This window comes from Caretta caretta, chromosome 13, assembly GCF_965140235.1.
Source record: "Caretta caretta isolate rCarCar2 chromosome 13, rCarCar1.hap1, whole genome shotgun sequence".
In the NCBI taxonomy this organism is placed as follows: domain Eukaryota; kingdom Metazoa; phylum Chordata; order Testudines; family Cheloniidae; genus Caretta; species Caretta caretta.
Genome location: NC_134218.1, coordinates 11494284 through 11518489, shown reverse-complemented (window position 1 = coordinate 11518489; position 24206 = coordinate 11494284). Strand labels below are relative to the sequence as shown.

The 24206-nt window shown below is 44.6% G+C and overlaps 2 protein-coding genes across 2 annotated transcripts in view; one reads left to right on the top strand and one right to left on the bottom strand.

Annotated features, from left to right (window-relative positions):
* The first annotated feature begins 1406 nt into the window (after positions 1–1406).
* On the top strand, positions 1407–22441 carry NPEPL1 (aminopeptidase like 1). The gene is made up of 12 exons (XM_048819682.2): positions 1407–1598; positions 3931–4116; positions 5799–5969; positions 8778–8867; positions 9707–9788; positions 10035–10177; positions 11294–11371; positions 15462–15562; positions 17167–17290; positions 19031–19207; positions 20266–20376; positions 21615–22441. Exons 1-12 carry the CDS (start codon positions 1449–1451, stop codon positions 21771–21773), a joined length of 1572 nt encoding a protein of 523 aa, XP_048675639.1. The 5' UTR covers positions 1407–1448; the 3' UTR covers positions 21774–22441.
* Positions 22183–24206, bottom strand: part of LOC125622468 (piezo-type mechanosensitive ion channel component 2-like) — a 52411-nt gene continuing 50387 nt past the window's right edge. Inside the window, exon 39 of the mRNA XM_075118997.1 lies at positions 22183–24206. Within this exon, the coding sequence (XP_074975098.1) occupies positions 23951–24206 (256 nt within the window). The 3' untranslated portion in view covers positions 22183–23950.

Genomic DNA, 24206 nt, shown 5'->3' with positions numbered 1-24206 from the left:
CCTGAGCTGCTGCCTGTCGCTTGGCCTAGGGGCAGCTGGAAACGTTTCATAGAATCACAGAAGAGGAGGGTTGGAAGAGACCTCAGGAGATCATCGAGTCCAACCCACCGCTCAAGGCAGGACCAACCCCACTACATCATCCCAGCCAGGCCTTTGTCATTTTGAATTTCAGAATTTTTCAGCCAAAAAAAAAAAAGCGGGGGGGTCCAGGAGGGGTGATTTTATTTGTTCCTAACCAGCCGCCTCCCCCGGGGCTCAACGGGTACTGATCAATGGCTCCATGTCTAGTTGGCAGCCGGTATCAAGTGGAGTGCCCCAAGGGTCGGTCCTGGGGCCGGTTTTGTTCAATATCTTCATAAATGATCTGGAGGATGGTGTGGATTGCACTCTCAGCAAATTTGCGGATGATACTAAACGGGGAGGAGTGGTAGATACGCTGGAGAGGAGGGATAGGATACAAAAGGACCTAGACAAATTGGAGGATTGGGCCAAAAGAAATCTGATGAGGTTCAATAAGGGTAAGTGCAGGGTCCTGCACTTAGGATGGAAGAATCCAATGCACCGCTACAGACTAGGGACCGAATGGCTAGGCAGCAGTTCTGCGGAAAAGGACCTAGGGGTGACAGTGGACGAGAAGCTGGATATGAGTCAGCAGTGTGCCCTTGTTGCCAAGAAGGCCAATGGCATTTTGGGATGTATAAGTAGGGGCATAGCGAGCAGATCGAGGGACGTGATCGTTCCCCTCTATTCGACATTGGTGAGGCCTCATCTGGAGTACTGTGTCCAGTTTTGGGCCCCACACTACAAGAAGGATGTGGATAAATTGGAGAAAGTCCAGCGAAGGGCAACAAAAATGATTAGGGGTCTAGAACACATGACTTATGAGGAGAGGCTGAGGGAGCTGGGATTGTTTAGCCTGCAGAAGAGAAGAATGAGGGGGGATTTGATAGCTGCTTTCAACTACCTGAAAGGGGGTTCCAAAGAGGATGGCTCTAGACTGTTCTCAATGGTAGCAGATGACAGAACAAGGAGTAATGGTCTCAAGTTGCAGTGGGGGAGGTTTAGATTGGATATTAGGAAAAACTTTTTCACTAAGAGGGTGGTGAAACACTGGAATGCGTTACCTAGGGAGGTGGTAGAATCTCCTTCCTTAGAGGTTTTTAAGGTCCGGCTTGACAAAGCCCTGGCTGGGATGATTTAACTGGGAATTGGTCCTGCTTCGAGCAGGGGGTTGGACTAGATGACCTTCAGGGGTCCCTTCCAACCCTGATATTCTATGATTCTATGAGAGCGCTGCGAACGGCTGAGCTCGCTGCAAGCCAGAACTCACGGGAGGGACGTGCCCCCGCGCCGCCCCGGGGAGCGCGGCTGTGCCCGGCGCGGCCGCAGGGGGCGCCCGCGGCGGCGCTGCGCAGGGAGGCTGCCGGGCCGGGGCGGCGGGCGGGAAGATGGCGAACGTGCAGCTGGAGTTCCAGGCCAGCGCCGGGGAGGCGGATCCGCAGAGCCGCCCGCTGCTCGTGCTGGGCCAGCTGCACAACCTGCATCGCCTGCCCTGGGCCCAGCTGCGGGGCAAGCTGCAGCCACGAGTCAGCGAGGAGGTGAGGCCGGGCCGGGGGCACGATTCCCCCGCAGCTCGCTGATTGCTGCTCCGTGTCCCTCGCAAACCCCCCCCCCCCCGACTCCCCCGGGGCTGCGGGATGCTCCATTCGCGCCCCCCCCCGGACTTCCCCCCCCGGAGCTACGGGGTGCACGGTGTCCCCCCGGGGCTGCGGGGTGCTCCATTCGCGCCCCCCCGGACTTCCCCCCCGGGGCTGCGGGTTGCACGGTGTCCCCCCGGGGCTGCGGGGTGCTCCATTCGCGCCCCCCCGGACTTCCCCCCCGGAGCTACGGGGTGCACGGTGCCCCCCCTTGCGGGATGCGCGATCCCCCCCGACTTTCCCCCGGGGCTGCGAGGTGCATGCTGTCTCCCTGGGCGCCAGGACGCACGTTCCCGCTCCTCTCTAGGGCCCCTTTTCTCCAGGGCCGCAGGGCGTATGGTCTCCCCCAGCTCCACAGGGGCAAAGGTGCAGGAACTGCTGCCCCAACCCCTGGCTTCAAATGGATTCCCTCACATACAGGGTTTGAAATTTGATTTAATGCCCCTCAGCACCCCCACTCTACAAATGGTTCCATCGCCCCTGCCCAGGGCTGGGTTTCTTTAGGGTCAAGACTGATTATTTCCCCCGGCTCTTTCCCCTGGGTTACTCATTCCACCGGACTGCCAAGTGCATGATTGGGCCCCTGTGTGTGTGTGGAGAGAGACTCTGGAGGGCTTAAGGTGCATGATTCCCTCCTGGAGTGGGGTTTGGCTTGGGTGTTCTGGGGGGTGCATAGTCCCCCTTTGGGGGGGGTGTTTAAGCCCCCTGGGCTAAAAATCCCTGGGGGGCTTGTCATTTGAATGAGCATCCTTCTGGGAGTGGTCTCTACCCAATCCCTCTGCCTGGGCTCCATCAGAGCATCGTCTTCTTCCAGGGTGAGTTGCACTCCGCTCTAATCTCCTGGCTTTGCAGCTGGTTGAGCCTGCCGCTGCAGGGTGGGGACTGGGAAGGAAATCACAGGGTGTTTGACCCTGCACCTTCATGTGTTTTCTGAGCAGAAATACAGTTGCTGTGACTGGAAGCGACTAGCTATGATTGCCTGTCCTAGGAGAGCAGTTTCTGGTGAAGGGGGCCTCAGAGCCCTGCCCAAGATGGTGGTGTGGTTTCCTTGCTTCTTGCAGCCCCATACAGGGGATTGGGGCTGGGGGCAGAGTGTTGTGGGGAAAGAGGGCTTAGCAGGGCCCTCTCAAGTGAAATGAGTTTTTAAATGTTTCCTTGAAACATTTTAAATGTTTCCTTGAAACCCACAAAGCAAAATCCTTTGCCTCTTAATGAATGATGCTTTAAATGAACCTTAAAATAGCCCCTCCTCAAAGGAATCCCCCCTCCCGGCTGAGAGACACATGGCAGGTCATTTTCCCAGTAGAGGGGTCTGTAGGGCTTCCAGGCACAACAGTTAAGACAGCAACTTCTGGCAGGAGTCTGTTGTTGTGCTGGAAGTTCTGTGGGATTTGCCATGTGCCCACAGAGGGGACTGTTGCAACTTAAAATGTAGAACTGATCTTACCTTCCCTCTGCTTTGATGGGTGTAAAGTGCTTTGTGTTCCTTTGAGGTCACGGGTGTTCTAGAAGTGCCAGGTGAGGATATTGTAACTAATGTAATTATTGAAATATATATTCTTGCATGCCAAATGGCAAGCTTGAGACCTAAATCGCATTTTCAGAAAAGGGTGAAACATATCCTGTGGTTTTTTTCCCCCCTCTCCCAGCTGTTTGGATGGAATGTGTAGATCTGCTTTTATTTTCATGCTCCTAATGACTTTTTAAAAATTATGGGACAACCACAAATATTTTTGCATTATGGTTTTTAGCTTGCTAGATGTGTGGCAGTTCTTGATTGGACTGTGTGTCTCTTGTGAAGAACAATTGGCTCTCATCTCCTTTTTTAATTAAATGGCCATGTGAAATAGCTGTATATTCTATGCTAATAAATCAAACCAGCTTTTTATCACTATTAAAACAGTTTTAATTAAAAAGGCTTTGAATAGCTATTATATAAAATGGCCTGTTTCCATGTTTAATGTAGTATCAAACATAACTTGCACTGCCTGTGGAAGTATGTATCTTCCTGATTAACAAATTGGTTTCCCATATTTAAATTGTGTGTATAAAAACATCATTTAAAAAGCTGCATGTGGATACTATATTTAAACTCAGGTGCATCGTTCTACACTTTCCGCACCTGAATATTACAGTTGGGCAATCCATCAGAAATACCAAGAGTGAGACTGATAGAAAAGTGTTGTCCTGCAGTTCTTTGTTTTTAATCTGTTTCCCTTTCTCTTCCTCTCAGATATGGCAGGCTGCATTAAGCACTCTGAATCCAAATCCTACCGACAACTGTCCCCTCTACCTGAACTATGCCACCGTAGCTGCTTTACCTTCCAGAGTTAGCAGACACAATAGCCCTTCTGCAGCTCACTTCATCACCCGCCTTGTTCGAAACTGTCTTCCAGGAGGCATCAACAGATGTATTGTTGTAAGTGACAGTTAGAAAGTACCTTTGGTAAAAAGCCAAGTTAAGCATTTTCCTGTATTCGAGGAAGTCTGATCTGTAGAAGGCCTGGTCTGTACTTGAAAGTTATAAAATTATTTCATTCAGGGAGGGCTGGGGTTTTTTATTTGTTTGTTTTTTTACTAAAACAGTTAAAGCAATAAAAGCCCTAGTGTGGACACAATTATACCACCGTAAAGAAGATTTATACTGGCATAGTTTGTTCCCTTTTCCATGTTGGGCTAGCTGTACTAGTATATAGCACTTTATAGCAATATGACTGCATCTGTGCTAGGAGGGGTTGGTTGCTTAGGTATAACTCTGCTGGTATAGTTACAGGGTTTTTCCGCACTGCAGCTGGGAAGGTGTTTCCCAGTGCAGGTAGACAGACACGGTAGCTCTGCTCTAGCTAATGCGCTAAAAAGCAGCGTATCTGGGGGGTAGCATGGGCAGTGGCTCAGGCTAGCCACCTGAGTACAAACCCGCTTGGACCCCCTGGACCTGTTGTTGGCATGCTGCTCCACTGCTGGCATGCTCCCAGCTGCAGTGTAGACGTGGAAGAGCTAGTCTGTGCACAAGGTGAGCACCAGTTTAACTAAATCACTTTAAGAATGGTTTTTACTCTGTTTTTGAATGCACTCTTCATCTGGAATAAGAGTCCAAACAAAGTGTTTGCAGCAATAGATGCCTTGTCTAGACGAGATCTAAGGTGTGACGTTAACACATAGTAGCGAGTGTGTTTTAAAAGTATAATGTAGAAGCAGCCTCCTGCCTTTAATACATGCTACACAACCAGGTTAGGACATATTAGAGGCAATGTGTCTTGTCTACACTAGACTCTTAAAATGTGTTAGCTAACACCTGCTATTGTCAGACCTTAAATCCTAGTCTAGATAAGGATTTAGTTAAACTGCTGCAGCTGGAGAGACTTCTTAATTTGATAGGAATCTCCTGTAGACCAGTTTGAAGGTGTCTTTCAGGTTACTGTCAGTAATGAAACTTTCTCTAGATAAACTATTAGGCTATCTACAGCACTCATCACATGAAAAATTAGTTGGGAGGCCAGTTGGTCTAAGTCTGTTCTGTCTGAGTTAACATTTGTAAAATTTCTCTAAAACAGTTTTCCATTTCCCATTCCTAGTGTAAACTTCAAGAATCTACTGCATGTATCAAGAGCCTGAAGTTAATATTTAGCCTTAGCCATAGTAGTAATTTCCTGTCAGTGTGCTTGGAAAATAGAAGGGCAATTCCCACACTTCTTAGGCTTTGACTATGCACTAACGTTGAAACGCTTTGACTACAGCAATGTAATTAAATTAGTACACACACCCCAGTGTGGACATACTTACACCTGTATAAAAGTGCTACAGGGTCCTGCAGTACAGCTTATCCCCGTATGGGAAGCGGAAGAAGCAAGACTGGTCTAAGGCCCTTTATCCCAGTATAACTGTGTCCACACGAGGGGTTATACCAGTATAACTATTACAGGAAAAAAATCAGTCTCTAACTGAAATAGTTCAACTAGTTTAAAGTCTGCATATAGGCCAGGCCTGAGCTCCTTCTCTTTTCTGTCACTGGCACTCTTATCAAGGATAACAGACCCCATAATCTGGTTTCATCCCCTTCTAAGACTTTGTGACCCATTTGTCTTCTTGCTGGTATTTCAGATGGTCTGTGAGCGCTCTGAAGTCTTTGCCTCGGCTTGTGCGCTAGCCAGGGCTTTCCCACTGTTTACGCATCGGTCCAGTGCCTCTAGGCGCACAGAGAAGAAAACTGTAACTGTGGAGTTTTTTCTGGTTGGACAGAACAATGGGCCCATAGAAGTGGCAACGCTTAAAGTAAGTTACAGATTTTCCCTCAGTTAGCTGTCACGTTGCTCCTTGTATATCCAGCCCAGTTTTCATTCAGAATTGTTACACTGATATGAATTACCATTCAGTATCTAATGAATGTAGAATATCTGCAGCACCCAAGATAAGAAATGGTCACAGATCAATTCAGTTTTATTATCACTTGTGTGAATATAACTTTATAGCATTCAGAATTAGTAATATTGAAGATATTTTTGCAGAGGTACTTAAAGATCTCAATTAGGGGTCAGACTGCTGTGTCCTCGGAGAACTGACACATCACACAAAGAGACTTCACTTCTATAATATTTGTCTTGGGTGCAAGTAATAGATTTTAACCTATGGCCTAATATTGCATTGAATCAGGCATGTGCATGTGTTTCCAGGCAAAGGAAGTTATAGTAAGTTTATCCTGCTTTTATGACGCTGAATTCTACCATTGGTTACATAAGTGCATCTCTCCTTGAAGTCACCAGAAACTGAATGTTTTGGGGCCAGAATGTGGCCTATGGTATTTATATGTGACATTACATCACCTCATGGTTTTATTCTCCCAGTGAAACTTTGTAGCCAGAAATGTAACACTAGGGCAATGTTTCTCAAACTTTTGTACTGGTGATCTCTTTCACACAGCAAACCTATGCGTGCGACCCCCCCCCCCCCTTATAAATTAAAAACACTTTTTTTTGTATTTAACACTATTATAAATGCTGGAGGCAAAGTGGTGTTTGGGGGTGGAGGCTGACTGCTTGTGACCCCCCATGTAATAACCTTGTGACCCCCTGAGAGGTCACGACCCACAGTTTGAGAACCTCTGCACTAGGGAAATAGAGTTGAGTTGCAAGTCTGTATTATACAGCATGAACTCAGCATATCACTTGATTAGTTGTAGGAACCCCTCAACCATGTTTTTGGCTGTGGTGGAGCAGAAGAGGCCTAGGTTGACTAGTGTCTCTGAGCTGACGCTTGTCCCTGTCAGAAGATCAGTTAAAATTTTTTCTAGCGTCTGCCTTTGCTTCTGCCCTGACCTGCGAGCTGAATTAGCTACACAACACAAAGTCATGCCACCCCAGCTAATCAGTTTTCGCGAGGATGGCAGGGAAGTATTCATAGATTGGCTAAGGGCAGGATATAGTGGTGTTTATTTCTTTTTTAAAGTGGCTTTCCCAAGCTCTGAGCATCTTTGCTATGACAGTATAGTACAATATAAGGCAGTCGGGTAACAGCAGCTGCTCCTCACCCCAAACGAGAAAACCATAGAATCATAAGACTGAAAGGGATGTCGAGAGGTATAGTCCCCTGCACTCATGGCAGGACTAAGTTGTTCATATGAGTAATGAAAACAGACCCCGTCAGGGAGACAGGGCCCAAGCCACTTAAGGCTTTATGGCTCAAAACCAACCCCTAGAGCAGAAGTTCTCAAACTGGGGTATGGCCCCCCCGGAGGCGCTGAATACATTCTGCGGGTGGGGGGCGGGGGATATGAGAAGCCGCTGGTAGCAGCGCTGACTTCAAACTTGGGCATCCGGCCAGCAGTTGCTGCTCTCTGCCAGTAGCAATGCAGAAGTAAGGCTGGCATGGTATGGTATTGCTATATACTTAAATGGCTCTGTTTGAATCTGCACCTTCTCTGTTTTTGATATTGAGTGAGTTGCATGTGGATTTTTTTTTTATCAGTATATGTACTTGGGTGGCAAGCGGTCATAAACTACTACAGACACACAGAAGGGGGGCGCGATCAAATACGTTTGAGAACCACTGCCCTAGAGTGAAATCCTGACACCTTTTCCTCAATTGAGTTCAGTGAAAAAACTCTCATTGACTTCAGTGAGGCTAGGATTTCACTCTGTAAATTCAGCCCAGAAAATATGAGATGGCTCGTGCAGACCCCAGAGCACTGATGTCTCGTGCTTCCTTTGGGACACACCACTCACCAGGCAGGCCTCTCTGTTCTGCACCATCTCCCTTGTCTGGGCCGGTTTAAGGTGGAGGCCCATGTAGAATGTATTGCTATAGTAAACTTCAGCGTTGAAGCCTCCAGAGTTAATCAACTCTACAGCCTCCCCTCCAAAGAACTAGATCAGGGATCGGCAACCTTTGGCATGCGTCCCATCAGGGAAAGCCCCTGGCAGGCCGGGACAGTTTGTTTACCTGCCGCGTCCACGGGTTCAGCCGATCGTGGCTCTCGCCGCGGTTTGCTGTCCCAGGCCAATGGGGGCTGAGGGAAGCGCCACAGGCCGAGGGATGAGCTGTTCGCCCTTCCCGCAGCCCCCACTGGTCTGGAGCAGTGAACCGCAGCCAGTGGGAGCTGTGATCGGCCGAAACTGCGGACGTGGTAGGTAAACAAACTGGCCCGGCCCGCCAGGGGCTTTCCCTGACGGGTCACGTGCCAAAGGTTGCCAATCCCTGGACTATATCATTTCCACAGGCTTCCAGCATAAGCAGCCCACCGTTTATGTGAGCCCTTGGTTATATGAATCGGTTTCATGCCCTCTCCATTGCATTCGTAACTTCACATTGCACTGTGATTGTTCAATAGGACAGTGAAAAAGACTGTTACGTTGTGCTGTCAATTCATGCTGAAATGGAATTCAGTTTCCTTAAGGCACAGCATAATTAATTGGAGTTTAAGAACAGGCAGTGCAAGAGTGTTGGACTTGAACAAGGATCTTTTGCAGTTGGAAATTGGGGAACTGCACATCTTTGTCTTTACGCTGAACCCAATTTCTGTGCAGCATTGTGCAATTAGTCAGCCAACTCTCGTTTGTCTGTGCCTTCCATCTCTTTTATTTCCAGTGTTTGGCAAGTGCTACAGAAGGGGTGAGGCTGGCTGCTCGCATTGTGGACACTCCATGCAATGAGATGAACACTAACAGCTTCCTGGAGGTTGGTGATCCATGTTACAACAGGGTTGCTTATTGGAAGTCTGTCTTGAATGTCACAGTCTAGAAATAATGCTGGCATCTCTTAGTGAAGTCTTGTGCAGTGTGAATGATGGCAGGCATCCCCAAGAAGCTGCTACAGGCTTGTCATTAATGGACCCTTTTGCAGCTCAAGAGCACTGGTGAGTTTGAGGGAAGCCCAGTTAAACAGTTAGATCACGAGTCCGGAAAGCTGGATTCTCTTTCTGACTGTGCCACTGGCTTGTTCCATGATTTTTGGACAGGTCACTTAAGGCTGATATTTCAGAGGTACTGGATGCTCACAGTTCCCACTGATTCTAGAGTGCTGCCCTCTTTTGGAAATGAGGCCCTTAGCCACTTGTTTCCTATCCGTGAAAAGGGAATGCTATTTAGTTATCACTGTAAAGTGTTTCTGACACTATGGGGTGAAAGGAGCCATATGTGAAAATTAGTTTACTATTATGCAAAGTTTTTGAGAGCATTAACTTTCCTTCTCTATTTCATCATGGCCTGATTATAGGCAAGTGCCTTCTGTGGAGGCTGGCTGACCTTCCTATTTAAAAGCTCCTCTCTCGATCAGAACTTAAAGGCCAGAGTCAGCCCTCACGCTGTCATAAATCAGTGGTATCTCCGCTGAAGTAAAAAGAATTACACTATCAAGAGATCAGCATCAGGCCCAAGATCTTGTACGTTTTGTGGTTTTGCACACAGTGGATGTGTGGGTGGGCATCTTTAGCTTTGGAAAGACACGTACATTCTAATCAACATTGGCTAATTATTATTTTTAATTTTATATATATATTTTTTATGATAACCTTACAGGAAATCAAAAAAGTTGGCAAGGATCTTGGGATTGTTCCAACCATTATTCGTGATGAGGAGCTGAATGAGAAGGGATTTGGAGGTATGTCTTGCTGAAAGCTCAGTCTTTCATCTTCAGTTTACTTCAGGATAGCGTCCACTTCATTATGACTTTTGTTTACACAAATTGGGCACAATTTTATAGCCCTGAAATTCCCTGTATAACCCCAGGCTGGTTCAAACAGAACACAGTGCCATACATTCCCCCCCCCTACCCCTACCCCCCCCCACACACACACACACAGAGTTCCCTAACAACAACTCGGGTTTTTCAATCTTTCTTTTCCAGGTATCTATGGAGTTGGCAAAGCAGCTGTGCATCCACCTGCCCTAGCTGTACTCAGTCACACCCCGGATGGTGCTACACAAACCATCGCATGGGTTGGGAAAGGCATTGTGTATGACACCGGAGGCCTCAGCATTAAGGGAAAGGTATGTAAATGCTGTATCTGTAGATAGAATAGGTGGCTGGGGGAACGTCTACACTTCAGTCAGCACGTGCAGATGTATTCGAACTAGCTTCCTTCTAGCTATGTCAAATGACAAGAGCAGTTAAGCTACAGCAGCACATTCCGCAGCATGTCTCTCCACTGTGTACCCAGGACAGGAACAGATAGCCCATGGTTTGACTACTGTTTTTGTGCTAGCTGGGTCAAAGCTAGCTCAGGTCTGTCTACATGTGCTGCATTCACAGCTCTGATTGCAGCGTAGACGTACCCAGTGTCCTGCTTCCATCTTTGCTTGTGATAAAGTTGAAGTGGATAATTTATGTCAGAAATGTCTGTGGAAAATGAGCTGTTTTTCTTTTGGGTTAAACACTTGTACTTGATCCTTCCCATGTGCACGGTTGCATATCTGTAAACAAGCTATAAGGGTGAAAGTGGCAAATAAGAGTCTGGGAACATGTGGCAAAGCAGTTAAATTGCTGGTATTTTCCTCCTACAGTAGTTTGCTGCATTAGAAGAAAGCCAGAATTGAAGGGCCTTCGTTCCTGAACACAAAGTCTGACCCTAAGCCCTTCCAAGTCAATGGAAAGACACTCATCAACTTTAACTCATGTCAGGCCCATAGAGAACATTGCAGCCTGTTAACTTTATATACTGAAATAGCAACAGAAGTTTAGTATTTTCAGTTTTAAAACAGGATCCAGTAAGAGCCAGACAGAAACAACATCTGGAGAATTGACTGTATTTAACATAAAATTGGCTTGTCGAGGATGCAGATCATGTTGTGAAAGCTTCGCTTGTGTAGCAAAAAAGTGCAAGCAGTTCATTTTCACTGGGTTAGCAATAGCATTTGTACGTTTTGTGTCTTAAAAGTTTAAGGTGCAGAGCAAGAGTTAACACTTTGGAAAGTGATTGTAATTTCACACAAGGTGAGAGACCCTCCTGATCTGTGTATTGTAGACAAGCTCTCACAAGACGAGAGGTAAGGTTGCATCAGGGATTCTAGTTTTAACAGGGACTAAAACTGTGACTCTACCTTATGTTTTTGACTTCTCACGCAAACACACACACACAAAAATATATATATTTCTGTTTTAAATAGACCACTATGCCTGGCATGAAACGTGACTGTGGCGGAGCAGCTGCTGTTTTGGGTGCCTTCAAAGCCACGGTAAAGCAAGTAAGTGAAATCTTAGTCAACATAACTTAGATCAGAATTCTTGCCTAAGTTTACGTATTCCCAAGAAGATGCCGTCTTGTCTAGTGGTGCGTTCCCTGGACTGGGGCCTAGGAGCGCAAGAGTTCTAACTGTTAGTTGCCTTGGACAACTTGCTACAGATCAGTGCCTGTCTCTGTAAAATGGGGAGGTTGCTGTTTTACATACATCACTGGGGTCTTGGGAATTAATGTTTGTAAAGCACTAGGGCCCCGATTCGGGAAACCACTTTCCCAAACCGGAACCTATATATGTAAGTTGCTAAATATGCTCCTATCCTGAGGATTTCATTGATGCTAGTTCTTAGGTCACATCCATTCTGCAGAATTGTTGGTAGCTGCTGTTGCTGAGAAGAATAATGTCTTTGTGTTAGCACTACATAACAATGCAAGAGTGTTGCTCTTCTCTTCCTGCGCTATTGTTATGTAGTGTTGTCATATGCTGTTAATCATCTGCCTCAGGTGAGGGCATTGGATGTTTTCCTTATTGTCAGCAAACAGGTAGATAAGGTATGAACACTGGGAAAACAGGCTTATCTTTCCCCAGTTTATGGTCTTACAAGGAGCTGGCTTTTGGTTTGCTGCTGTGGCCAGAAGGTAGAAGGACACCAACATAAAGCCAAACCTTGAAATATTGGGAACCCTTCTGAGTAATAATAATAAACCTAGCATGGATGCTGCCAGATGGATTCAGCTTTCACCACAAATCCAGTCACTGTAAGTCTTGCTGATGGAGTCACCCTTGCCTCCAAGAAATATCCAGGGTTCAAAGAACATTTGCTGCTGTGGATTAACATATAGGTCTAAGAGAAGATCTGTCCAGGAGGTGGTCAGGTGCCAAACTTCCATTTCGCAGCAATTTACTATGACTTTAGCTGTGTGTTTGGCCATAACAGGAGCGTTTGATGTTGAGGGACTATAAACCTCATAGTTATCTGCAGAGACTTGCAGTTGGAAGCAAATTTGCAAGGAGCAACTTACGTGAAGCTGCTAGCTCTGTAACTCTCATGCCTCAAATAGTTTAAATCTCTCACACACACAATTCCAAAGGACATGGCAGAATTTTCACAGCACTCCGATGGGACTACAAAAGCCGTGTCTGCCGTCAACCTGACAACTTGACTTAGTTTTATACTAAGTATTCCTCAGTGATTGTGCACCAAAGATTTACAAGTGCCTGTGTTGCCTAATTGTGTGCAGTTATTGCTCACAATCGTGATAAATGTGCATGGAAATGGCTGGTCATTTTCACACACAATTACTATGACTGTGCAATATGGCAGTAAAATTAGTCTGGGCAAATTAAGCCTGCAAAGGCTGTTGTATTGCTCAGAAAATCCAGGCCTGCATATTTTTAAACTCCAAGATCCTATTGCCTAGTTTTAAAATGTCTAGAATAAATGTAAGGTAAATAAGCCCAAAAAGAAGCTATCTTCAAAGTTGTAGTTTGGACAGTAGAGGAGTATTCATTTTTGTTACTCATTTAAGGTATTTTAAAAGCAACGTGTAGAGCCTGCAAAAGTAACCAACAGGATTCAGTCATCTGTCAGGGGACATTTGATAATGGGATGGAATGTCCACCTTTCTCAGCATTAGTTTAGCTGCATTTCCTATTTAGAGGAGTAAATATACACCCGCTTGGTGGAATTCCTTTTATGGAAAATGAATAGAACAGCTATTTGTCATGCAGACCAACTTTGCCCAGCAGGGGGTTCTGGTTAGCACAGTGTCTCTTGTATCCCTTTGTTTGCAAAGTACCCCAGCTCTTGTGTGTGAGGTTATTTGATGGTTCCCTGCTGCCGTCCGTTTGTAGGAATGGTTGTTGGCTTTATTTTACAATGTACAAAGAGCCAATCTAACTCTTGGATTAGCCCTTTGGACTTAAGACCATGAGCTGGCTCAGCAAGTCCTGGCGTCTCTAGCAGGTGAAGCTTATCAAAAGATCCCTAGTGAAACTGACCTCTGACGCAACCGAGAGTTTGCTTCTTTTAAAAGCAGCTGGTGCTGTTGAAAATTGTGAAAGGGGATCAAAGCAGATTTATTTATTTATTAAGACACAGCTGCCACGCTTTCCTCCTTCTCCCCCACTAAAAAAAGCCCCCCCCATCCCAGGGTACTCGGCATGTTGTACACATGAAAACAATGATATATTCTAAAATGTCATCAAACAAAACACAAATATAAAGTGGTTATAAACCAGAAAAAAACAGAGTGGGACTTAATCAGAAAGAGAGAAAAAGAGGGAATGGAAAATACAAATTATTTGCCAGCTCCTAAGAGTATGCCTTGTAGCTCACAGCAAAATAGGAGACCACACCGTGATAATTCTTTTTTGTTGTGAGTCACCTTATGGTACCATTTAGAAGTGGGGGAACCATAGGAATTGCTGTATTGGATAGGACCTGTGGACTGGATGGACAAGTATCTTGTCTCTTGTGGATGTTGAGGTGTGAGAAACCCTGCAGAAGACTGGTATGGGATGGGAAGTGATGCATTGACACACGTGAATACCATACTCTAGGACTCCCAGTCGTCTTCCAAATGAAGTCTCCATAGTGGAATTTCTTAAAGTCAGGAGGCATTGGCATGTTCTCTACAGGGAGATTACTAATTATAACTAGGCCCTGCAGGGCAATGAACAGATAATGGGCAGTAAGGTCACTCAGCTTGTCTGGAGAATTGACCTTCCTGCAGATCTCTTCTGGCATCTGGTTCAATCCAGTTGGGGTCCACGTAGTCAGGCAGTTGTCCTTTTAGGGTTCCTCTTTAGAAGGCTTACAGTTTACAAATGGTTGTAGACCAACTGTTGTTGTATCTGTCCTTCTTCATAACTACTACAGGCTTTTCCATGAGATTTCCATAAGTGATAGGGATGGGAGCAATTTATTAAAGGCCCCCAAGTTATAGTCTTTGGCATCACTCAAGAGTAAAACAGAAGTAATAGAAAACACAAGCATTGGAAAATAAAAGCCCATTCATCATGAACTACTTTTTAACATGCTGTCACAAGTCTTTATAATTGTCATGTTCAAAGGATTTATTATCTGAATCTTTTATTTGTGGCTAGAGATGATTAAGTAGCTAGAAATATTGGCCCAGATGTCCCTAGTCTCTGTGTTTTGAGGATGCCTTTAGGGCTGTATTGAGGTTGAACATGTGCAGTAGCACATCTTTGAAAATCTGCACCACTGTTGTTCATATAATAATACTCTGGTTTTATGTATAAGGAGCTTGTCTTAGTAGGGGCCTGATCCAAAGCCCATGGAAGTCAGTTAGAAGACACCCATCAACTTCAATAGGCTTTGGAAGTTGCTGGTCAAAAAGAGCAAAACTAATTTGCAAAATCTTCTAGATTATTTTTATCGAAGAATCAAATTTCACAAAGTTTCAACCAGCTCTGTTGATGCAGACATCTTGAACAGAAGACACTTTAATTCTGATGTCACAGAGTTTAAGGCCAGAAGAGACCACTATGTCATCTAATCTGACCTCCTGTATATCACAGCCCACCAGCGCCGCACACTCAACCCAACAACAGTCCAAAATAAACGACACCCACAGAAACTAAACTTTTATGTGCCAGAGAGTGAAAGAGGCTGAATTCAGTGATTTATGCAGCTGGCAAAGGCTTTAGTTCCCCTCCCTAACACACACACACACAAGATCTCTCTTCTCAGCATGTGCTGCTTTCCTTCTGTTAGGTTCCTTGTTATCTCTCCACTGAAAACTCAGAAGCTACAAATCAATGTACTTGTACGCTGTCTTTTTTTAATTATTTGTATTACCAAAGCACCTGGGAGCCCCAGTCATGGATCGGGATTCCATTGTGCGAGGCATTGTACAAACACAGAACAAAAAGATAGTCCCTGCCCCAGTGAGTTTACATATCTTGATATCCGCTGCAGGCTAGAAGCCACTTGTCCCAGATTTTGCATGTGATAAATGCATTTTATGGTAATAGTTCTATCTAAAAGCCATAATCCCTCATTAATTTCAGTCCCAGTAAACTACTATGTACATTATGTTGAATTGCATCTCTCCTCTTATTGTTACAGGGCTTTAAAGACAATCTTCATGCTGTTTTTTGCTTGGCTGAAAATTCTGTTGGGCCTAATTCAACAAGACCTGATGACATCCATGTCCTTTACTCGGGAAAGTAAGATTGTCTGTCCCTTTCATAGACCTGTTTAGTAGTGCTTTGTCTCTCCACTTTATTTGTTCAAGTGAACAACAGGTATAGCTGTAGAATCTATTTTCTTATATCGTAAGCTCTTAGAGGGGCAAGGACCTTTTATTGTTGTCATTCTGTGTTTGTACAGCAGCTAGCATAACGGGGTGCTGATCCAGCACGAGGGTCGTAGATGCTACCGCAATACAAATGATAAATGCTCATATCATTGATATTTTTCCCTTCTATAGCCACATGCCAAATGAAATCCACGCTACCTTACCTAAGTAACTGAGAATAAATCAAACAATATTAACATCTGCAGCAAGTTTTAAATTGGAGAATATAAAGAAACAAAAGATAGTTATGAGGTGTTTATTGTACGCAATATTATGCTGTAAAAATCTCATGTTACATCTCTGTTGTCAGCTAGAGCTGGTTGAAAAATGGGATGGGGATGGAAAATGACAATTTTCATCCTCGTTTTCCCTTTTGAAATTTCAAAATCTGAAAAAATTAAACCAGGTTTTTTGACAAATCTTTGCAACGAAATCTTCATCAGTATCTTGAAAATCTGCTCATTAAGTCCTGAAATGGGCTTCGATAATAAAGGATTCTTACCTGATTCCCAGACAACTGTTCTGTCATTAAAGGATCTGTATCAAGCGCTTGGGATAAAGCTACTCTTATTCACTGCTTACTTTTAGCATTGAATGGGAGAGCAAATATCACCCTTTTCTTTGAAGAGCAGTCATGTAAATGACATTGGGAAAGCGACTACCCTAAAAGTATGAAATAGAACATCACAACCTGTGTCTTTGGCTGAAAGTTTGGAGCTGTTTGCATGAAATCTCACCATTTCACAAGAACATTTTCACACAAGAGTTAACTTTTTTTCCCTGAGATGCAGCTGCGGGGGAGACCCTCAAAGTTTTACAGGTTCCCTGGAAAATGACAGTTTTTCTGAGTGCAAACCAAAATACAAAAACCTCTAATTTCATTCCCCTTCCCCCCCCCCCCTCCCCAAATCCTGATGCCACTATTTCACATAGCCGTAGTTGTGAGTTTCCTGTGTGTTTAGAAGTGGATGCTTTCTTCTGGCTAGCCCGTTGTAAGATATTGTTATAATCTGATTCCCCTCTGAGCAGAACAGCATCAGATTTTGTCCATTTTCATCCTGGCTTTGTAGAGTCCCAGTTCCAGTAATAGGTTAGGATTGCCTGAGTGTTTAGGGCTCTTTAAGCTGAAGATAGGTAGCTGTTGCTGTTCGTGTATATTCTTCTTTATGTTGCAGTAGTGCCTAGAAATCCCAGCCCCATTGTGCGAGAGACTGTACAAACCCAATAGAAAGATGGTCCCTGCTCTGCAGACTGTAGGATCTATGATAAAGCCAGCATTAGTCGCTCAGGTACGCTCTGTTGTGGAACTTTAAAGGAAAGGGTCCCTTGCTTCAAATAAGAAGTAAATGCATTTTCTTTATATTTTTCGCTTTGCAGCAGTGTTGGCTCTTAGAGCTGCTGAGCAGGATCTCTTTGCAGACGTCATTCCCAACCTGAAGCGTTGTTGCATTAAATAACATGTCTTCTTCCTAGAACTGTGGAAATCAACAATACTGATGCAGAGGGCAGGCTGGTGTTGGCTGATGGAGTCGCATATGCGTGCAAGGATCTCGGAGCTGATATCATTCTTGACATGGCCACTCTCACCGGAGCTCAGGTACTTGTTTGCAAAGCCTCTGGGTTGCTGGAGGACAGCTTTTTATTGTAACGGCCCCATGCCACCACTGTAGGTTGTCTGTGGAGACATCAAGCTGCACTTTTAGCTACAAACCACAGGTCTCTACAACTTGAGCTGGAGAAGTACCTCTGTTAGCTAGCAGCAGTAAAAGGCTGTTATCCTCTACATGAACCAGCCACCAGAGGGGAATACGACACACTTTGCCAGCGTGTTACATTTATAACTACGTTAGTCAGACATGGTTTGTGTACCTTGTGGCTTTTATATCTTATACATAATTGAGTAAAAAAATGAAGTTTATTCAGACACAAATGAAACTCATGTAAATGCTCCAGTATTATTCAAAAGTTGACAGTTTTATCAATTTCTCCTTGAGAGAACTTAAACCAGTGTTTAAGATGCTGTTGTCAGTTTTCATGGTCTGATCCTGTTCCCATTGAAGTCCCTGGGGGGTTTACTGAGCTGGAGGTAATAACCATCAATGATGGTGAACACATGGGTGTTTCTAAATTCAGCCTAGCAAATTTGGCTCATCACTTTGGCTTAGGCACAAGACATGTGTTGTATGAAGGAGTGAAATGTTGTTAGGCTTTATAATCATCACAAGGACGGGTAAGAGAACTTTGTGCTTGGCCTAGCACATTTTTATCTGATGTTGTAACTATAGCTGGATATTGTTTAACAGTTGCAAGAGCTGGAAGTTCTATACGAGATTGAGATTAGTGGGCCAGACCTTCAGCTGATGTAAATCACACTAGTTCCTTAGAAGTTAGTGGAGCTATGCTGATTTCCACCAGCTGAGTATCTGGCCCGGCATCTGCAGTTAATTATTTGGCAAAGTCTTGATTTACAAGGTATGTTATATAATGTAGGGCATATGTTACGCACAGTATATATTAGTAAAAGGGTAAAAACTGACATTGAAATATCACTTTTGTAAACCACTGTAACATTTTTATAGAAGATAGTGTGGACAGGCAGTAGTTCCTGTGATGAGATCTAGCCTGGATGGTCTGGGGGTAGAATTAGTCTTCATTGAAAAATTGGGCAGTTCCTGGAAGCATGCTGTTTGCATTCATCAGGGGTTGTGCATGCCAATGTAACAGTGCCCTTTTGAAAACTTGCCTTATGTCTGCCCTATGGTACCAGTGTGGAAAACATTAACAACATATGGCTTCTCGGTTTCAGGTCGAATCCAAGACCTAAATGCAGATCTAGGGTGAAATGACTTTTCCTATGAAGGGTCCTGCATTCACAATGTCCATGTTATCTGTGGTTGACACAAAATGCTAGGTTGGTTCTATGTGCATGTGAGCCATCTTATTTATTATTCATTGCTGGACCAACAAACATGGGGAGTGTAGTCATACGGCCGTATCGTTTGTTGGCTATGAAACCCCAGGGAGATGTTTGTGTGTCTGCTGTTGTGTTAGCCTAGATGAGTGTGGAATATTTCACTGTGAAATGGATTTCTTATCACAAATGTAAAATGTTTTGATGATGCCCAGAACCCCTCTGTTTATTTATAACACCTCAGTCTTTTTCCTTCGTTTTCAGATATGTTTTCTAAGTGGGAATTTTATTGATAGCCATGTTCTGTGGCAGGCAACTGCTAGCGCCAAGTAGGGAGCAGAAAATTGTTCTATCCAGCACGTCCGCTAAAGAGTTTGGGACTAAACCCATATTAATCCTATCCGGTTGTGTCTTATCCCTCACTAGGGAATTGCCACAGGGAAATACCATGCTGCTGTCCTCACCAACAATGAAGATTGGGAGAAGGCCTGTGTTATAGCTGGCAGGAACTGCGGAGACCTGGTCCATCCTCTTGTGTATTGTCCTGAGCTCCATTTTAGTGAATTTACCTCTGCTGTAGCTGATATGAAGAACTCTGTGGCAGTAGGTTGTTTTTTATTATTATTATTATTTTTTATTCCCTTATTTAATCAGAATTGTTCAGGCCAGACTCCCGGTGCATGTTCTGCATAATGCACCAGTTGTAGGAGGGGCTAGAAGATACAAAGATGATGTATGGGAAGTTAGTAAAAGCTTTTAGAAACCAACCTACCTGCCTGCCATTGACACTTGCAAACAACTCTGTTTTTGACAAAGGGAGCAAGGCTGGGCCTCAGGTCTGACTGTGGTGACTCCAGCTGTTGACCTTGGTACATCTAAGCTAAACAAGTGCCAAAATGTTTTGGGGGTTGGAATTGGTGTGATGGAGGATTCTGCATTGCCTTCTTAACTACCACATGCATCATGGCTGTGTAACCCACCCCTTCTGCCCCAGTAAAAGTACAATGGTTCTGTTTAGTAAGGGGAAAGGAGGTAAGGAGAAAACACAGCTGAGTGGGGAGAGCCGATAACTCCAGAAAGGAGCAGCAGGCGTTAATTCATTCTTGCATACCTGAGAACTTGCTGGCATATACTAAGGCCAGCCTTAAGTTACGGCTTTTAAGAGTGCCTTATGAGAGATGGATTTGTACATTGTCTTCTGAAACAGTGGTTCTCAGCCAGGGGTCTGGGGGCCACAAGCAGGTTTCAGGAAGGCCGCCAAGCAGGACCAGCATTAGACTTGCTGGGACCCAGGGCAGAAAGCCAAAGCCCCACCACATGGGGCTGAAGCCCAGGGCTCCAAGCCCTGCCGCCCGGGGCTGAAGTCGAAACCTGAGCAACTTAGCTTCACAGGGCCTCCTGTGGCGCCGGGCCACAGGCAATTGCCCTGCTTGCTGCCCCCTATGCTGGTCCTGGTTTTTATATGCAGAAAAACAGTGGTGGCGCAGACCGGTTGTGGAATTTTTATAGCATGTTGTGGGGGCCTCAGAAAGAAAAAGGTTTAGAACCCCTCTTCTAAAATGGTGGGTAATGTAAAGAAATTGTTAGGAGTTATTTTTAGACAAATAATATTTTTAAAGACAAATTATCTCACAAGAACAAACTTTTTATTGTTTCTCCAGGACAGAGACAATACTCCGAGCTCCTGTGCTGGGCTCTTTATTGCTTCTCACATTGGTTTCGATTGGTCTGGTGTCTGGGTCCATATAGACATTGCAGCACCTGTCCATGCGGTGAGTGTGTTAATTTGTCATGTGAAATATCACCTTTCCTGCCTGCTGCTTTTGCAGAGCTCTCTGCTGTGGGGTGGGGGAATTAGAAAGAAAAGCTTTCTTGTAGGAAGCAATGGCTGTACAAAGAGATCTAGATTTTAGAAAGATAACTGCTTTATTCTGGCAACTTATTTGGGTTTTTTATTTAAAAGAAATCTCTAAATGTTACTTAGTCTAATTTCTGATTTCAACAGCATGTGCTTTCTTAACCCAACTAAATGCCTTCTACAGATTTAAGAAATGAGTACATAACATGTGCTAAGTGATTTAGCCCAATATCCTCTCATGGTGGTTTGCTTTGTTATGTCTGTTCCCGATTGGCTTGTCCGGGCTGCCTGTCAAATTTCTGTGGGGCTCTATCTGCTCCCCCAATGCCTCAGCAGATATTTGCACCCTCATTCTTCTCTTGCTAAGCAACTAGCTGCTTTGCTGTTTTTAAAAAACAAAACAAAATTGTGCAGCTGGATTTTCCTCTCTGGTATTGAATTGTGGATTCTCTGCTGTGAGAGGGGTTAGGATAAATACAACACATTAATTGTCAGTCTCTCTCTGACGCAAATCAACTGTACTCTGCCTCCTACTAAACTACAGTAGAGTGCAAACTTCACCCACTCACCAATATCAGCCGTAACTTAACCCACAAAGTACAGTTCCAGAGAAACAGAGGAGGCTTCTCTTATAGAGCAACCATGTACTACTTCCAACTCATCTGTAGATCAGTTTCATAGAATACATTCTTGCTTTGATGTTAAAGATCATTGTAAAGTATGTTGTGCTGTGTTCATTTGTATTATTACAGAGCAGACTGGGATTTCTGCATTAATAGAATGTATGTTTCTAGACATCTGCATATCTTAAAGTATTAGTGGGATTCTCCGTTTTTCTCCTTTATGTGTGGTGCCCACTTATTTAGCACTTTCATTTCAGCAGGATCCCTCAGAAATGCCTGCCTGTGGGCACGCTGCCAGCTTCTTCAGAGTTCTGCCAAGTGCGGCATAAAAGGTGGGATTTTCCAAAGCAGCTAAGGGAGTTGGACATCCCACTCCCTAGGCACTTTGGAAAATGCCACCCCAAGAATGTGAGCAGACTCATGGGTCAGCTCTCTGTCTGGATGTGCCTGGATTCTACTTGGAAAAGAGTGAGGATGAGTGCAATACCCAAGTGATATTAAAATCTGAAGTGTACCCATTTTTTTCTAGGGCGAACGAGCTACTGGTTATGGAGTGGCTTTGTTGCTGTCCCTGTTTGGCCGTGCATCTGAAGATCCTCTGCTGAACATGGTGTCCCCTCTGGGATGCAATGGAGACTCTCCAGATGAGGAGATGGAGAGAGATTCTAAAAGGCGACGCCTTGTTTAATGTTCCCCAGCACTTACCGATGGGGCACCTGTATTACCTCACCTTGCACCGATCCGTTCTGAAGCAAAGAAAATACCACATTTGGGAAACTGCCATTTTTTTTTTAACTGTCATGATGAGATCCATTACTTATTTCTGATGAAATGGCCTATTCTTTTGTTTTTTAAACTATTTGTGCACACAGTTGCTGAACAACATTGACCTTGCAATCTCTGAGCTCCGCTAGCTTTAGTGGAGGGAGGGAAATGTCCTCCTTAAAGCACCTCTCAAAACTTGCTGAGTGCATTAATGCATGAATAAGCCACTGCAACTCTTGCTTACCAGGCCTTCTGATTTCCTTTGTTACTTTCCATGAGGTTTTATTGATTCTTATAGGCCCCACTGCTTCTCACAACAGAGTTATTTGAGGAAGAAAAAACCACTGTAGGCTCGGCTTATTCCATGGCAATTCAGCTTAGCAGCAAAGAAGGTCTAATGGGAAAAGGCTTTTTATTTTAGTAAGGGGCAGAACCTGCATGTTAAGCTTTTGCTGACCATTACAATCAACAAAAGAGTGGGCCAAAACGCAATTCCATGTCGCTCTTACTCTTTCAGATAACGGAACATATTCACTTTGAAAGAAAAAAAGAAATAGTGGGACTATGAATAAACTTGGTTTACAAAGCAAAGTGGCTGCTTGCTTCTATCTGCTTCGCACATGCATGGTCTGAGTTTATTAAAGCCATTTGTGTATCCCAACATGGAACTTCATGGCATTATTTGTATTTCCGAAAGTACTGGGTGTTCCTCAAAGGAGAGTCTGAATGGACTGCGCTGTGCAAGTTCTCATGCCCAGCTCTACTGCTGCACTTCAGATCAGACCCACAGCACTCTTTTTCCTCCCAGGAGCTGCTGCCACTTGTGCTGAATGACTAGGTGCAGAGGAGCTTCCGCTAATGACTGGAATGAGAATACCAAATTCTCTCACTTGATTCACTGAACAGAGATTAAGGGCTTGTTGTGCTAGGTACTGTGCACACACATAGTGAGAGACAGACCCTGTCCGGAGGAGCTTCTAGTCTAAATAGACAAGACAGACAGGATCTTGGGAGGGGAACCAGGCACGGAGGAGAGAAGTGACTTTCCCAGAGTTTCACAGCTTGGCAGAACTGGAAATAGAAACCCTGGGGCTCCTGATGCTCAGTCCAGTGCCCTGTCCGCTGGAGGCATGCTGCCTCCTCAGACATTTTTATTTGTAAAAGAACTGCCCTACTCCATCCCCTTGTCCCTATGCTGGAGTACCATCCTGGATACCATTCAGGTAACCCCTCCATTTTAACCTAACAAAACATTGCCCAATACCCCTGTTCTCTTCTGCTAACCCATTTTTCAGTGATTCTGCAGCGAGGAAAAAGTGGATGAACTCTCACCTGGAAGGAGTGAGTATCCACTTAAAAGCAGAGCAAGATAGAAAACCTCTCCAAACTATGAAGTAGAATATTAGTTGGGTAAAGACTGTGGTAGAGACCTCTTAAGAATTGAAGGGACCTTAGGCCTAGCTAGAGAGATCATGCCCTGCCCCATTCTGTTCTTTTATTTTGTCTTGGAATGGTTTGTTTTTATGTTCTAAACTGGAATGTTTGCACATCTTGAGTCTGTGCATTTTGTCCAATGAGCACTGGAAGCCTCATCACCCATGTCCTAGTACCCCTTTAAGTGTTTTTTTAAAATCTTGCATTTGAACCTAGACTCTTGTAAATTAGCCCGATTTAAATTTCCTCCCTATAATTTATCTTCAGCCATTAATGGTGCTCAGCTTGGTTAGCCCAAGCTGCAGTTGCTCAGAGGCTGATTAGAAGTTTCTGTGAGGAAGTTTCTAGCTGCTTTGCAGATAAAATCAGGTGGACTTGGGCCGAGCTCTCTGCACCCATGATTGTGGGATGCAGTCTGTAGGGGATCAATACTAGGTCTTCTCTGGTTGAGCAAAGGGAAGTCACTGGCCTGAAAAGTACACTTTCTGCCTAAACACGATACATTTTGGTGAGGAACTTTTGGAAAAGCTTAAGGTGGAAATACGCCAATGGAGAGGAGATGCTGACAGCCTCTCCCGTTCCTGAATGTTATATTTGCTTCTGAAGCAGCCCATGACAATAGTTTGCTTCCTAAGCCTGATCTTCACTAAACAAATATTTGTCCTGTCATTGTCCCTTTGACTCCCTAGTCCACTTGATCATAGTTTCAGGAGATCTGTACAAAAAGATGAGTTTGGCAAAGAGTTGTTCCTCCACCTCCAGCTCCCCAATCTCCCTCACCAGGAAGATGTCTGTGCAGAGTTTCAGGATGCGGTCCACGTTGGGCAGCTCTTCAAACATTATTGAACGGGAGATGCCATTGAAGAACTCTCGGATAAACTTCCCAATGACGAGGACAACAGACATATAGAGGCCAACGATG